General features: G+C 44.9%; 1 protein-coding gene and 1 pseudogene across 1 annotated transcript; one reads left to right on the plus strand and one right to left on the minus strand.

Moving 5' to 3' along the window:
* Nucleotides 1-203: 203 nt before the first annotated feature.
* On the plus strand, nucleotides 204-8573 carry LOC123055411 (DNA-directed RNA polymerase II subunit RPB1-like; annotated as a pseudogene).
* A 293-nt stretch (nucleotides 8574-8866) lies between these two features.
* LOC123055418 (chitinase 2-like) lies at nucleotides 8867-10038 on the minus strand. Its single transcript, XM_044479432.1, has one exon. It carries the CDS (start codon nucleotides 10036-10038, stop codon nucleotides 9034-9036), a length of 1005 nt encoding a protein of 334 aa, XP_044335367.1. The 3' UTR covers nucleotides 8867-9033.
* Nucleotides 10039-15645: the final 5607 nt, after the last annotated feature.

The raw sequence follows: 15645 nt of genomic DNA on the forward strand, positions 1-15645 counted from the left end.
GATATTCAAAAATGAAAAAGACTCGATAAAATGCATTACAGGTAAGGAAAAAAGCCCATGAGGGAAAAAGATATACCCACGGATCGGAAGAAGGCCCTCATTTCTCTCTTACAAAAAACCCTCATTTCCTCCGGCTCACGGTAGCCCGGCCGGCGCAGGATACGTCTATAAATAGACCCCGACCCCCACCCTCTTCCCAGACGCACATTGCCCCAGGCCGATCCCCTTTCGCCGACTCGAGCGGAGCGTCGGCGGTCAGAGATCGATCTTGTCGGCGCCGGCGCCGCCGACGACGTGGGGCCGCGATGGACGCGCGGTTCCCGCACTCGCCGGCCGAGGTGGCCAAGGTCAAGCTCGTCCAGTTCGGCGTGCTCAGCCCCGACGAGATCGTAATCCCCCACACCCCACCCCACGCACCGCCACCGCGTTCCTTCATCTTGATCTTGGATCCGTCCTTCATCTCCTCTGATCTGCTCTCCCTGCGTGGAGTTGGAGTCGGATCTCGTGCAGTTCCCACTCCCGGATGGTTGTAGATTCGACTTTTTTTTGGTGCTTGGGTAGAGAGTTTGATCGATCTGACGGATACCTAGGGTTTTGGGTTTGGCACATTGAACGTATCTGCGATTGTTGTTTGGTTTTTGCTAACACGGGGAATTAGTCGAGAGAGAATTTCGGGCGGAGCAGAATACATGGCCGTGTAACTTGTAAGTCTATGGTTCGTTCTGAGTTCAAGTTGTGGTAGGATTGATATTAGGTCAAGTTGAAATTCTCTTACACATCAAAAGTCTTGACTTGCCAATCCAACAAAGTGCTAATCGATGTTCTTATTGGCCTGTGAGGTGTTTGGGTTAACTCTGCGAGGTACAGTCTGCATAGATTTGCGTATTATATATCATCACACTTGATTTTGCAATTTGCTTTTGATTACGTCGTTGTTTAGTATACAAGTTCTCTTGAATAAAAGTCGCACACAGATGTTGCTTCTCTCTTACTTAGATCTAGCAATTAATAAGATGGATATGACTGTATATATGATGATTTTATTCGGTTCAAATGTCCGCCAACCGTTATTTTGTAACGGTTTAACGGCACCGTTGGCCGTTTTTTTAATCTTGGCGGGTCGATATGGAAATGTGTACCATTTTAGGAATGAATTTGACCAAGTATTCTTGTGTTGCTTTCCTTATTTGCAGAGACAAATGTCGGTGGTGATGATTGAGCACGCGGAGACTATGGAGAGGGGCAAGGTGAAGCCCGGGGGTCTGAGCGACCCTCGTTTGGGCACCATCGACAGGAAACTCAAGTGCGACACGTGTATGGCTGGGATGGCCGAGTGCCCGGGCCACTTTGGCCACCTCGAGCTTGCGAAGCCCATGTTCCATATCGGCTTCATCAAGACCGTGCTCTCAGTAATGCGCTGCGTGTGCTTCAACTGCTCCAAGATCCTCGCGGACGAGGTACTGCATCTTCTTGACCCTTCTGCCGGTCTGGTTTCCTTTTTAAGAGCTGTGCATCTTACTGGTTGATGCATATATCTATCCAAACCATTTTACTGGTTATTGGTTGGTGCATATCTAGCCAAACTGAAAGGAAGGGTCTCTGATGTGCCAGAAAAGCTACACCCAAATCATAGCAATCTTAGTTCTCACCATATCTATGTTTGTCCAATTTTGCACTCCTCTTCTCAACCAACATGGTAATTTTGAGATATAGAATCATTAGTGTCGGGTATGATGAGCTGTAGATGCGACTGCTTTAGACTTCTTGCATCTTTTTTATGGACCTGGAGATCAACATTCTAATCAGCATCACGAAGCCGAATAAGAAAAAACTTTATAGTTTACTCAATAATGGACCATTTATTGTTGTGTGCATTGTTTTGGCATGTTACTTATCAGTGATATATCTTGCAGGAAGACACCAAGTTCCAGCAGGCTCTGAAAATCAAGAACCCCAAAAATAGATTAAGAAGAATATATGATGCTTGCAAGAGCAAAAAGGTTTGCTCTGGGGGTGAAGACCTTGAGGGTCAGGATCAGCAGGACACTGATGAGCCAGTGAAGAAAAAAGGTGGTTGTGGGGCTCAGCAGCCAAATATCACAGTTGATGGTATGAAGATGGTTGCAGAGTTTAAAACAACAAAGAAGAAAAATGATGAGCAAGATCAACTCCCGGAACCAGTGGAGCGAAAGCAAATTCTCTCTGCCGAGAGGGTATTTACATTATCTTTGCTCAACTCAGTAGGTTCTAATTAAGAATTTCATTTAACCATATGGATCACATCATGGTTTGTTGGGGCAGGTCCTTAATGTTCTCAAGCGTATAAGTGACGAGGACTGTCTTTTATTGGGCCTGAATCCTGAATTTGCTCGTCCTGATTGGATGATACTGCAAGTCCTCCCAATTCCTCCGCCCCCTGTGAGACCATCTGTCATGATGGATACTTCCTCCAGAAGCGAGGTTAGCCCAGTACTACTAAAATTATTATGAATCCAATGGTTGGTTCACAGGTGCCCTTTTACTAACTGTTTATCTTGTTGTTGCTTCTGTTTTGACAGGATGATTTGACTCATCAATTAGCGATGATAATTCGACATAATGAGAATTTGAGGAGGCAAGAGAGAAATGGAGCCCCAGCTCACATTATAACAGAGTTTGCTCAGCTGTTGCAGTTTCACATTGCAACATACTTCGATAATGATCTTCCTGGACAACCAAGGGTGAGTAGTCTATAAGTCCACTTCCTGTATTAAGCATTAATGAATATTTTCCCCCCACTTGTTTCACCTAAAAATACAGTAATGGATAGATTGTTCTGAATATTTTTTGTTGAAAATATTCAGGCCACTCAGCGTTCTGGAAGGCCTATTAAGTCGATTTGCAGCAGGCTGAAAGCAAAAGAAGGCCGGATTAGAGGAAATTTAATGGGGAAGCGTGTTGATTTCTCAGCTCGTACCGTCATCACACCAGATCCGAATATCAACATTGATCAATTGGGGGTGCCATGGAGTATTGCTTTGAATCTGACATACCCAGAAACTGTCACTCCATATAACATTGAGAGGTAAACTAATTTGCTGTTATTGAGGCATCTTGTGTAATTGCTCTTCTGCATTGATATTTGATAAGTAATGTCTAAATCTGATTATACCAGGTTGAAAGAACTAGTAGAATATGGGCCTCACCCTCCCCCAGGCAAGACAGGAGCGAAGTACATTATTAGGGAAGATGGCCAGAGGCTGGATCTTCGCTATGTGAAGAAAAGTAGCGATCAGCATTTGGAGCTTGGTTACAAAGTTAGTAACGACATCGTTGCATCATCTACTGCTGTTTTAATGAAGGCATCACAAAAATTGCCTTTTTTTTGTTTTAGCTAATCCATTTTGCAATTGATTTCTCAGGTGGAAAGGCACCTCAACGATGGAGATTTTGTTCTTTTCAACCGGCAACCCAGTCTCCACAAAATGTCTATCATGGGCCATCGCATTAAAATTATGCCCTACTCAACTTTCCGCCTGAACTTGTCTGTCACATCACCCTACAATGCTGATTTTGACGGGGATGAAATGAATATGCATGTTCCCCAGTCATTTGAGACCAGGGCTGAAGTTTTAGAGCTGATGATGGTGCCGAAATGTATTGTGTCACCTCAAGCAAATAGACCTGTCATGGGTATTGTCCAGGACACACTTCTTGGGTGTCGAAAAATGACCAAAAGGGATACTCTCATCGAAAAGGTTAACAATAATACTTTCCTTGAACACCTTAAATAGTACTGTGTGTGTGGTTTTGTAGCTTACTGTGCTGAAAATTTCTCCCAGGATGTATTTATGAACATCTTAATGTGGTGGGAAGATTTTGATGGGAAGGTCCCAGCCCCTACCATTTTGAAACCAAGGCCGATTTGGACTGGCAAACAAGTTTTCAACTTGATCATCCCCAAGTTAATTAATTTAATTAGATTTTCAGCCTGGCACGCTGAAACAGAAAATGGATTTACAACTCCTGGTGATACTGTGGTCCGGATAGAGAAGGGAGAGCTTCTCTCTGGTACACTTTGCAAAAAAACACTTGGGGCATCAAGTGGAAGTCTTATTCATGTTATTTGGTAAGTAATAAAAGGTGCATTGCAGATTTTATCCAACATGTTCCCCTCTGCTAAATAGTTTTGGTTTAACTGTTTGCAGGGAAGAGGTAGGCCCAGATGCGGCACGGAAGTTCTTGGGTCATACACAGTGGCTGGTCAACTACTGGCTTCTGCAAAATGGTTTCAGTATTGGGATCGGGGATACAATTGCAGACGCAGATACCATGGAAAAAATTAATGAGACAATCGCAAACGCCAAGATTGAAGTGAATGGGCTTATTAGGCAAGCACAAGGGAAGGAGCTGGAACCCGAGCCAGGACGCACGATGATGGAATCATTTGAAAATAGAGTAAATCAGGTACAATAGCTGAATGTCCTTGTTTGGTTCTTTCATCTGGGAAAATAGGAGTTTGCGATAAATAACTTTCTTGATATACTCGTTTTGACATATCTGTTTCTCATGCTAGGTTCTTAACAAGGCTCGTGATGAATCTGGCAGTAGTGCCCAGAAGAGTTTGTCCGAGAGCAACAATTTGAAAGCTATGGTCACTGCAGGCTCAAAAGGCAGTTTCATTAATATTTCACAAATGACTGCTTGTGTCGGACAGCAGAACGTTGAGGGCAAACGGATTCCATTTGGTTTTGTTGATCGTACATTGCCCCACTTCACGAAAGATAACTACGGCCCTGAAAGCCGTGGATTTGTGGAGAACTCTTATCTTCGAGGCTTGACACCACAGGAATTTTTCTTCCATGCTATGGGTGGTAGAGAAGGTTTGATTGATACTGCTGTGAAAACTTCCGAGACTGGGTATATTCAGCGCAGGCTCGTGAAGGCTATGGAAGACATCATGGTTAAATATGACGGTACCGTTAGAAACTCTTTGGGTGATGTCATTCAATTCTTGTATGGAGAAGACGGCATGGATGCTGTTTGGATTGAATCCCAGAAACTGGACTCCCTGAAGATGAAAAAGGATGAGTTTGATAATGTATTTCGTTATGAACTGAATGATATGAATTGGAAGCCTAATTACATGTTGCCTGACCATGTTGAGGATTTGAAGACCATTCGTGAATTCAGAAATGTGTTTGAGGCAGAGCTTCAGAAATTGGAAGCTGACAGATTACAGCTTGGGCAAGAAATTACCACAACTGGCGAGGGTACATGGCCTATGCCTGTCAATCTCAAGCGGCTTATCTGGAATGCTCAGAAGACTTTCAAGATTGATTTAAGAAAACCTTCTGACATGCACCCAATGGAAATTGTGGAAGCAATTGATAAGCTGCAAGAAAGACTCAAGGTTGTCCCCGGCGACGACGCCATGAGCATTGAGGCTCAGAAGAACGCTACTCTGCTCTTCAATATCCTGCTTCGCAGCACATTTGCTAGCAAGAGGGTCTTGAAAGAATACAGGCTTACAAAGGAATCTTTTGAATGGGTCATTGGTGAGATTGAATCGAGATTCCTCCAGTCTTTGGTGGCTCCTGGTGAAATGATTGGATGTGTGGCTGCACAGTCCATTGGAGAACCGGCGACTCAGATGACGCTCAATACTTTCCATTATGCTGGTGTTAGTGCTAAGAATGTTACCCTTGGGGTTCCCAGGTTAAGAGAGATCATTAACGTCGCCAAGAAGATAAAGACTCCATCGCTGTCTGTCTTCCTAAAGCCTGGGGTGAACAGCAGGAAAGAATTGGCCAAGAATGTCCAGTGTGCCTTGGAGTACACCACGCTACGAAGTGTGACCCATGCCACTGAGATATGGTATGATCCTGATCCTCTAGGAACCCTCATTCCTGAGGATGTGGACTTTGTCAGGTCATACTATGAGATGCCTGATGAGGATGTCGACCCAGATAAGATGTCTCCTTGGCTGCTGCGTATTGAACTGAACCGCGAGATGATGGTTGATAAGAAGTTGAGCATGGCTGATATTGCAGAGAAGATCAATCATGAGTTTGATGACGACTTGTCATGCATATTCAACGATGACAACGCAGATAAGCTCATCCTTCGTGTCCGCATTGCAAACGACGAAGCTCCTCCGAAAGGAGGAGAGGCACAGGGTGAATCTGCCGAGGACGACGTCTTCCTCAAGAAGATTGAGGGGAACATGTTGACTGAGATGGCCCTTCGAGGCATTCCAGATATTAACAAGGTCTTCATCAAAAAGGGGAAGGTGAATAAATTTGATGAGAAGGAAGGTTTCAAAGGAGAAGAGGAGTGGATGCTTGATACAGAAGGTGTAAACCTCTTGGCCGTCATGTGTCATGAGGACGTTGATCCTTCTAGGACAACAAGTAATCATTTGATTGAAGTGATTGAAGTTCTTGGCATCGAGGCTGTCCGCAGGTCCCTCTTGGATGAGTTGAGGGTGGTGATATCTTTTGATGGGTCTTATGTGAACTACCGGCATCTGGCCATTCTCTGCGATACGATGACGTACAGAGGTCACCTGATGGCGATTACCAGGCACGGCATAAATCGTAACGACACAGGGCCCCTCATGAGATGTTCTTTTGAAGAGACGGTGGATATCCTGCTTGATGCTGCTGTATATGCGGAATCCGATTACCTGAGAGGTGTCACCGAGAACATTATGCTTGGCCAGCTTGCTCCTATTGGTACAGGAGGGTGTGGATTGTATCTGAATGACCAGATGCTGAAGCAGGCCATTGAGCTCCAACTCCCGAGCTATATTGACAGTCTGGACTATGGTGTCACACCGGCGCGTTCACCCTCCGGGACACCGTACCATGATGGAATGATGTCGCCATTGCTGAGCCCGAATTTCCGGGCTTCCCCCTCACAGAAGCTCAGTTCTCGCCGTATGTTGGCGGCATGGCGTTCTCGCCCATGCCGTCGAACTACAGCCCGTCCTCTGGGGGTTACAGTCCATCTTCTCCGGTGTTCAGCCCAGGGCCAGGACACAGTTACAGCCCCACTTCTCCGTCATACAGCCCCGCATCGCCCAGCTATAGCCCTGCATCACCATCATATACGCCTGGCTCTCCTTCCTACAGTCCGAGCAGTCCATCATACTCTCCAACCAGTCCGTCATACTCTCCGACATCTCCGAGCTACAGCCCCACATCTCCTAGCTACAGTCCAACCTCTCCGGCATACTGCCCCACTTCGCCAAGCTACAGTCCAACCTCTCCGGCATACTGCCCGACATCTCCTGCATACAGCCCGACCTCTCCTGCATACAGTCCGTCGTCGCCATCTTATAACCCAACGTCGCCATCTTATAGCCCGACATCTCCTTCATACAGCCCGACATCACCTTCATACAGCCCGACGTCGCCATCATACAGCCCCACATCTCCTTCATACAGCCCTACATCGCCAACTTATAGCCCGACGTCGCCTTCATACAAACCGACATCGCCCTCGTACAGCCCAACATCACCTGCATACAGTCCGTCATCGCCTGGTTACTGCCCAACGTCACCGAGCTACAGCCCTACTTCACCGAGCTACAGCCCTTCTTCGGCCAAGTACAGTCCTTCAAATATCTATTCTCCAAGCAGCCCAAGGATGATGAGCCCGTACAGTCAGACTTCTCCAAACTACAGGTAATTCTGTAACTTCTGTTCATAGACTTTCTGGTGGTATTCTATTCATACATTTTTAGTTTTCTTTTCCGTAAAGTGGATAGCCCTGGCCTTATTATCGGTTGATGCTCGAAGCAAAATACTTGTGCTTATTTGTGCTCACATATCTGTTTCTGCAGCCCGACCTCACCGTCCTACTCGCCCACCTCACCGTCGTATGCGCAACCAAGCCCGTCATACAGCCCCACAAGGTGAGCCGAATTTCAGTTGATCATCCTCCTTGTTTCAACTTAAAGAACACCTGTTGCTGTGACAAATACAATGGGTTGCCTAACTCACTGCGTGCATGCTGCAGCCCGATCACTACCTCAGGATCTGGAGGACCTAGCCCAGATTACACCCCAACTTCTCCAAACTACAGGTAATTAAATTAAGTGCGTAATCAGGCTTATCTATCTCGTCGATCTGCCCTTGATGGAAGCACACCATTGGTTAGCTCTTCTGATGATATCACTTTTGAGCATGCAGCCCCACTGCAAGCTACTCCCCCACCGCACCGGGCTACTCGCCGATATCCACCGAGCCGCAAACTAGTGACAAGGACAAGGAGATTGCTCCCTGAAGCCACAACTCAGAGAAAATTGCTGCTGGCCACTAGCTGCTGTTCTTGTTTCCTTCCGCGTTGCCAGAACGGGCCTTGGGTTTGCTGCGCTTGCCGATAAATTGCTGCTGAACTTGAGTTGTTATGTATGATAGATGTTGTGAGTGACTCCCCAGTAACTGTGTTGTTGAGAATTTGCAATTGTACTTAATAATGCGTCGTTGATCGGATTGTTATGTTAAATGATGTTGTTGATCGGATTGTTATGTTAATATTTCCATTGGAACTTCTTATTATTTTGCCAAGTCCTGCAGATTTCCTTATGCTGCTATGCGTTTGGTTGGCCTTAACTGTGCTTTAATGTTTTTGAGCTGCACCATGTCCTCGATTTCCTGTGAAGGCTCCCCCTCTTGTGCTAATTTCTATCAAACTTCACACCTGAGTAAGGATTAAGGGTTACAACTTGTACTGTTACTGCTGTCAGGTACAAGTTTTTTTCTCTAATTTTCATATTACTTGCACAATTTTTTTGTTTAATTCTCTGAAATTTTCGCTGTTTGCTTGTGACCAGGTATAGGACCTACTTGGTAGAGTTATGCATACATGGGAAGACATGTTTTCAATAAAGAACCTGTGATCGGGTGGAGCGATGCTCACACACAACGGCAACTTTATTCATCCATTTATTTACTTATAGACTACTCCTCGAGATTATTTATCAGTAATCACATGCACACAGGCATGCATCGAGGACTGACGCTAGATTTAGATCGTAGTATGTTGTTACTGCGTCACTTGCTGGATCAAAAGCCCCTCGACGAAGGGCCTCTGGTTGTAGCAGTCGAGGTTGCTCCCGTAGCCGACGCCAAGGATGTTGCAGTAGCGCTGGTAGAACCTGATCCGGTCGGCAACACGGCTGTCCTGCCCCCTGCCGCACTCGAGCCCCCTGTTGATGATGTTGGTGATGACGCCGTACCCGGGCACCCTTCCCGCCGCATTGTCTGCGGCCGTCGGTGTCCACTGGCCGGTGATCACGGCGTGGGAGGACGGCTTGTTTGCCTGTGGCGTCATCCAGAACCACAACGCCGTCTTGAACGACACCGTGGCATCGGTGGCCACAAGGTCTGGGTTGTTGAGCAGGTCCTCGCCGATGGCGCGCCCCGCGGGGCCGTAGTTGTAGTTCCAGGAGAGCATGATGGGGCCGCGGCCGTAGTACTGCCTTCCTTGCGCGCAAGGCCACTCTGACGATGGCTGGCAGTAGTCGGGCGGTGAACCCAGCTCCCGCTTGAAGCAGTAGCCCCAGGAGTAGGGGCCGTCGGGCGCGGTGGCCCACCCGCCGGTGGTCTCGTGGGAGGTCTGCCCGAAGAAGGCTGCCACCTCCTGCTTCCGCGTCTCGGTGCTCCCGGTGGTGCCGAAGGCCGGGAACGCGGCGGCGGCGGCCAGGAATGCGTCGTACGTGTAGAACCCGCCGGCATCTGAGCATTGGCTGCTGTGGAGCAGGAACTGCTCGAAGATGTCCCTGGAGATGATGGACGACACGCCCCCGCCGGGGCTGGGTCCGGGAGGGGTGGGGCCGCAGCCGCTGCACTGGCTCTGGCAGCCGGCGCCGCAGTAGTGGGAGGTGCTGCCACAGTAACCGAAGCGGCTGCAGCAGAGGCAGTTCGGGCACGTCGCGCCGCCGGCCTGCGAGCCACACTGCTGGGCGCGGGCCGCCGTGGCGAGCGCCGCCGCCAGGACCACAGCCAGGATGGCCGCCACCCCCGAGGCTCTCATTCTCAGTATAGTCATGGTCGGATCAATCTTGGTGCCGGATAGATTATGGCGCCAACCAAGTGCCGCTATTTATAGATCTCTGGTCATGATCAATTCTATGTGTGGAAAATCGGTGGAGAAAGGTGCGTGCTGCTCGTTGGTTCAAGTCTGGACATGACATGTCACGAGTTCCCCTTATCATCTTCATTACTACAGGACCATGTGCATGTCTTCTCTCATAAATTGTTGAAATGTAGCCAACAATAACCGATTAGCCACATCTGATTGATAAATTAGTTCATACTGATGAACCATGTGGCATATCTTCGTTGAACCATGTGGCATATCTTCATTGAACCATGTGACGAAGACGTTCACTGTTGGGATTTGATCTCAACCAAGAAGACAACAGGATTAGCCTGCATGTTGTCCTGTTCCTAAAAGTTATAATGATCTGCTCAAATTTGGAGTCGTGTACTCCTACTAGTGTATACACATGGGATTAGCTTAAAAAAGGATGATAAAATTAGCTTACTAAAAAGAACATGTACTGCAACTTTGCGATGTGTACTATAGTGTATTACACAAGGGTCACAGGTAGCGCGGGCCTTGGCCCTTGGGGGCTATTGGTGTGCCTGGCCGTCTTCCAAGGTCTGGTGGGGCTGTTGTGGGTCACTCTGGGTGAAAGCTTAAGTCTTTGACAAGGGGCGATGACGGCGGCGACGAAACCATGGGCGTCGTTATCCTTCTCAAAGGCGTCTTCGAAGAGTTCTCCCACTAATCTCCGGATTGTGGGCAGGTTGGTGTGGAGTTTCGAGTTGGCTGGTGTTGGTACTGCTTTATTAATTTAAATCCGAGCACCCCTTGTGCATTTTATCTAAAATAGATATGTTATCGGTGCGAGGTGCTCGCACATTCCTAGATTTATTTCAGGATTTAACGACTTTATTTTTTCAGTGGTAAGTGATGTTCCCAACAACAATAACTCACATATGGTGACTTCGTCAATCTCAAGACTCATCGCCTCGGTCTCTTGGAGATACTCACAGGGATGGGTGTGCATGCATGCGCTCGTAGATGTGAGTGTGTGCACCTGTGAGAACCTGCACATGTACTGTTTCTCTAAAAAAACAATATGCACTCCATATTTTTATTCTAACACATGCTACCATCTATGAAATGGCTATTTGATGGGCGACTAGAAACGTTCAGAATCAACAGAGTTGTACTGTAATTTTCCTCCATTAATGTGAGTGGCATGTAGAAAAGACGCAAAGTCACAGTGTTGTTGCTTCGATGTGTCGTTTAGGTCATCTCCAATGGCTACATGTAATGATGCAGCACAAAAATAAACAAGTTAAAAAAATCAAGGTTGTATATATGTATGTTAACCAGAAAATCTTGCACAAGCTGTGAGGTATAAATAGAGAGTAAATTTATACTTTTCTCTCACCTTCTATAGGACAACTTAGACACGCTCTATTCGAATAATTGAATGATGGCTTATTGGTTGATGACATAGACAATATTACCAACAAAGTAACACATGAAGTTGCTCTTAGACAGAATGGAGAGAGCGAATAATGGAACTGTTGGAAGGGTACCATAGATCCATATATAGTGTTGAAGTGTTGGAGCGAACCAAAAATGACTGTCAATCTCTAGAAACATTTCTGTGCCACCAAGACATCAATAACATTTTTGTCATGTCGTCTGCCAAAGTATTGATTAAAATGAAAGTGGCTTGGCACGTGCCCATAAGGTAGAGTTCATAGCAGGAAACCCCTAGCCGCTATCCGCACGTGTGCGCATGGATCCTGAGATAGGCAACGACTGCTAGACACCGTCTAAATGTGTGTATTCTAACTGCATGTACAGTGCAACCTAAATTTTGTATGTGTACGATAGATTATAGTTAACCTAGTAGTGATGTGTCTTAGATTGCATCTTTATAGGGTCCTAGATGTATTCAGTTCAAGCTGAATTTCAATTCAGTTTAGGAAAGAGTTTGCATATGGTATGTAAGCTAGACGGGATGCATGTAAAAGCCAGGACAGTTTCGTGTTGGGCACGTTGCCACACCGTGAGATAAAAAGGCTAATAAATGTAGTTTTTTATTTCTTAGTTGCATGTTATTTTGCTTCTGTTCGAGTCAATCTTTTCCTTTGTTTTAGTCTTTCTCTCTTTGTGTATGCGTGCTCTTGTGTGTGTGTGTGTGTGTGTGTGTGAGGGAGAGATAGAGAAATGGGGGTAACATCTCCAACAGGCAAAAATCACTGTTCTGACATGTGGACGAAACAATATCACAAAATGAACCGTTGGCGAATTTTTTTCACCCGACTGAGTCTTTTGTGTAGCGCCCGACAGCTAGGCGCCACACTACACTGTACAGCGTCTGACTGACAGGCGCTACACGCTTGGCCAGTGTAGCACCCCGGGCTGCCTGAAAAATGTTAAGTCAGTGTGTAACGCCTGAGATTTAGGCTCTACACTAATGCTGGCCACACATGTAGCGCCTGTCAGTCTGGCGCTGCAAGTGTAGTGTGACGCCTAGCTGTCGGGCACTACACAAAAGGGTCAGCCGGATGAATTTTTTTTGTCAACGGTTTATTTTGTGATATTGTTTCGTCCATAGGTCAAATTTGTCGTTTCTGCCTCTCCGACATGAGATGCAGTTAATCTTTAACATGTCAAAGGGATGGTCAATCGCTAACTGTTGTTCGAACACTCGACATATACATGAAAGTTTTACAATTTGTGTGCATATCATACTATTCTATGAAAGTTACATTATTGCATGGTTGTTCTTGCATATTGTAAGATTTATGCAATATGTGCAAGTTTTTAAATCATTTTTTATGAGGTTTCCTTTTCCTTTTTTTTACTTCTTTCAGGGTAGTACCAATGCCCTTAATTGACTATATTTTAGATAGAATAACATCTTTTAGTTTCAATTTAGTTTACTGATAAAAGGAAGTGACTCATACGGGAACAAGTTAGGCAACTTGCCAATACAAGTCCCATATAAACGTGAGAAAACCAATGAAATTTACTGACTTTGCTTGGAGTCGTCCATGCATCATTTTCACATAGAACCATGCATAATTTTGACGTGTGGTGGATGAATAATCCTTGCATTCATTCATCTAACAACTGATGATTTATTGGGGGCCCTGGGGACTTAGCTAGCCACGAGAGGAGTATGTAGGCCGATACAGACAAGACGGTGCTGTTATCTTGTCATGTTGCAAGATATATAGGAAAACAAAATTTAGATAGAGACAGGACTTAGCTAGCTAGATATATAGGAATACGAAGGTACATAGAGATGAGACGCCGCCTCTCTTGCTTGCTTTAGTTATATGTTGTTCTCTTGTTATCTCATCCAATCAATATTAATGTTGGGTAGGCAAGTGGTTAAGTGAAAGGAAGTGGTTTAGATTGCAGCCATGGGTTCTTATTACCAGCCCTGCACGGAATATGATTTTACTTGATGTAAAAGTGATTCAGCAATCCAAATCAAACTAAGAGCCACATAGTAGGTGTACTCCGTACCAGAAACTAGTTCATATTTCTAGTCCCATACATAACATTTAAAACTTGGAGACGTACTGATACGAAAACAACCGCGTATTTGAGCGACTAGATTTCATATTAGTTTGTATTCTCTTCCAATTGCTTAGAGGTGTTATTAGTCAATTGGGTAAACATTTAAAACATCGTTCAAACATTAGTTTGCGTATTTCCTCCGACAACAAAAGGAGTAACCATTTGATTTAACCTACCGCCGCAGTAGCCAAACTCAACGTCGTGATTTTTCGCCTCAAGCTCTAGCGGGACGGTACCCTCGATCGCTTTGAACCTTTATTTCGACCAAACTTTCAGCCCGGTCGTCAAGCCGGGGTATACGTGTTGTTCCCTCCATCGCGCTCTTCCTCAGCCAGAAGGCAAGGGCACTAGGATTAGACAATTCCATGGTGCCAGCCATTTGCCGATGCCTGTGGCTACTACTGTAACAACTAATTAATAGTGACTTGTAGAACTCCGGCAATTAACAGAGACCGACCGTGACTGTACATGTGATGCACGCACGTCTACGGAACCACTGAAAGTTTGCTGTAGCCACTGAAAGTGGACATGCAACTGTAGCAATGTCCCCTGGCCGTGGTCATTTTTCCATTCTTTTTTCTTCTCCGCGAGCTAAGCTGCCATGTATTACCAATATATACACTATTTACAAGACAGTTTTCGAAAGAGCACGTTTGTTGTTTTTGAGAACTAAACGCACATTTGTTTGGTCCCTGCATCTACATGGGAACCACTGCTCTAGGTTCAACAAATTCCCTTAGGGCCAAAAAAGAAGAAGATGCGAGCGGGTATTTTTTTCCGATGAAAGATGTAAGTGAGTTGAGATGACGCGGTCGTTGAAGGACCTGCTCGGTCGAAACCATGTTACAAAACTGATATTTTTGCCAGCACCGTCAAAGGACCTGCTCAATCACATCATGAAACTGGGACCTAACACCCATCACAACTCACCAAGGAAACGAACAAAAACACCGCCTCCCCAAGAACTAACTGCAGTATTTTAAACTAATTTATGTTACACTAAAGCAATTTTATCTTTCTAGTGACAACTCGAGTGACATATATTCCATTGGACCAACTATGCCTCACGCAAAAGTGATACATCGCTCTCAACGTTGCTAGATGGACTGGCCAAGCGAGCCAGCGTGCCACACGTAGTGTAGTTTATTATATTACTATTATTATTTTTACACCTATTTATTTTACATAGGTCGGTTTTATTACCTCAAAGATACATATTGATTGGTTTTATTATAGTTTAATATATGTTCACAAATTTTATAAATAATCTCATATTTAAAAAAATCATGCATACCAAAAAATGTCATGAGTTCGAAATTGTTTGCCAAAACAGAAATTATTTGCTAATTCCAAAAATGTTTGCAAATACAAAATAAGTTCATGAATTGAAAAAAATATTCATGCGGAGTTCAAAAAGGTTGGGGATATGAAAAACACTCTGCAACAAAATATGTTTGTGAATTCAGAAAATGTCCACGAACAAAAATTCATGTAGTCAGAAAATGTTCACGCAGAGTTCAAGTTTGTTTCGTGGATTAAAAAATGTTCAGAATTTCGGAAAATATTCGCAAGTTAGAAACAATGATAGAAAGTGTGAAACAAGTTCTTGCATTCAAAATAATAGTTGAAAATTGTGATTAATTTTTTGAAATTTGGAACATTTATACAAGTAATTTTGAATTTTCAAACATTTCTGGATATGTGAAACATTTTTGAAATTTCAGAAAAAATTGGAGAACTCAAACAAAAATTGAAATTTTCGAACATTTTTTATTATATTGAAAAAGGTACAACAAACCCACCAAAGATAAAAATAAAAATAAAAAGGATTTAAAACAAAATAACAGACCAAAAACCGAAACCAGAAAAAAGTTGAGAGAAAAAACGACGGAAGGTTGCAGAACCTTCCCCAAACAAGATGGAAGCTATTGGAAGCTTCGTTAATTTGTGCCCCAATCCCACCGTGCAACCTCTGATAGGCCGGCTCTCAGGCAGTGCCCATAGTGGGCGAGCAGTACCATGAGCCCAATTCCT

Source organism: Triticum aestivum, chromosome 2D (genome assembly GCF_018294505.1).
Source record: "Triticum aestivum cultivar Chinese Spring chromosome 2D, IWGSC CS RefSeq v2.1, whole genome shotgun sequence".
NCBI lineage: Eukaryota > Viridiplantae > Streptophyta > Magnoliopsida > Poales > Poaceae > Triticum > Triticum aestivum.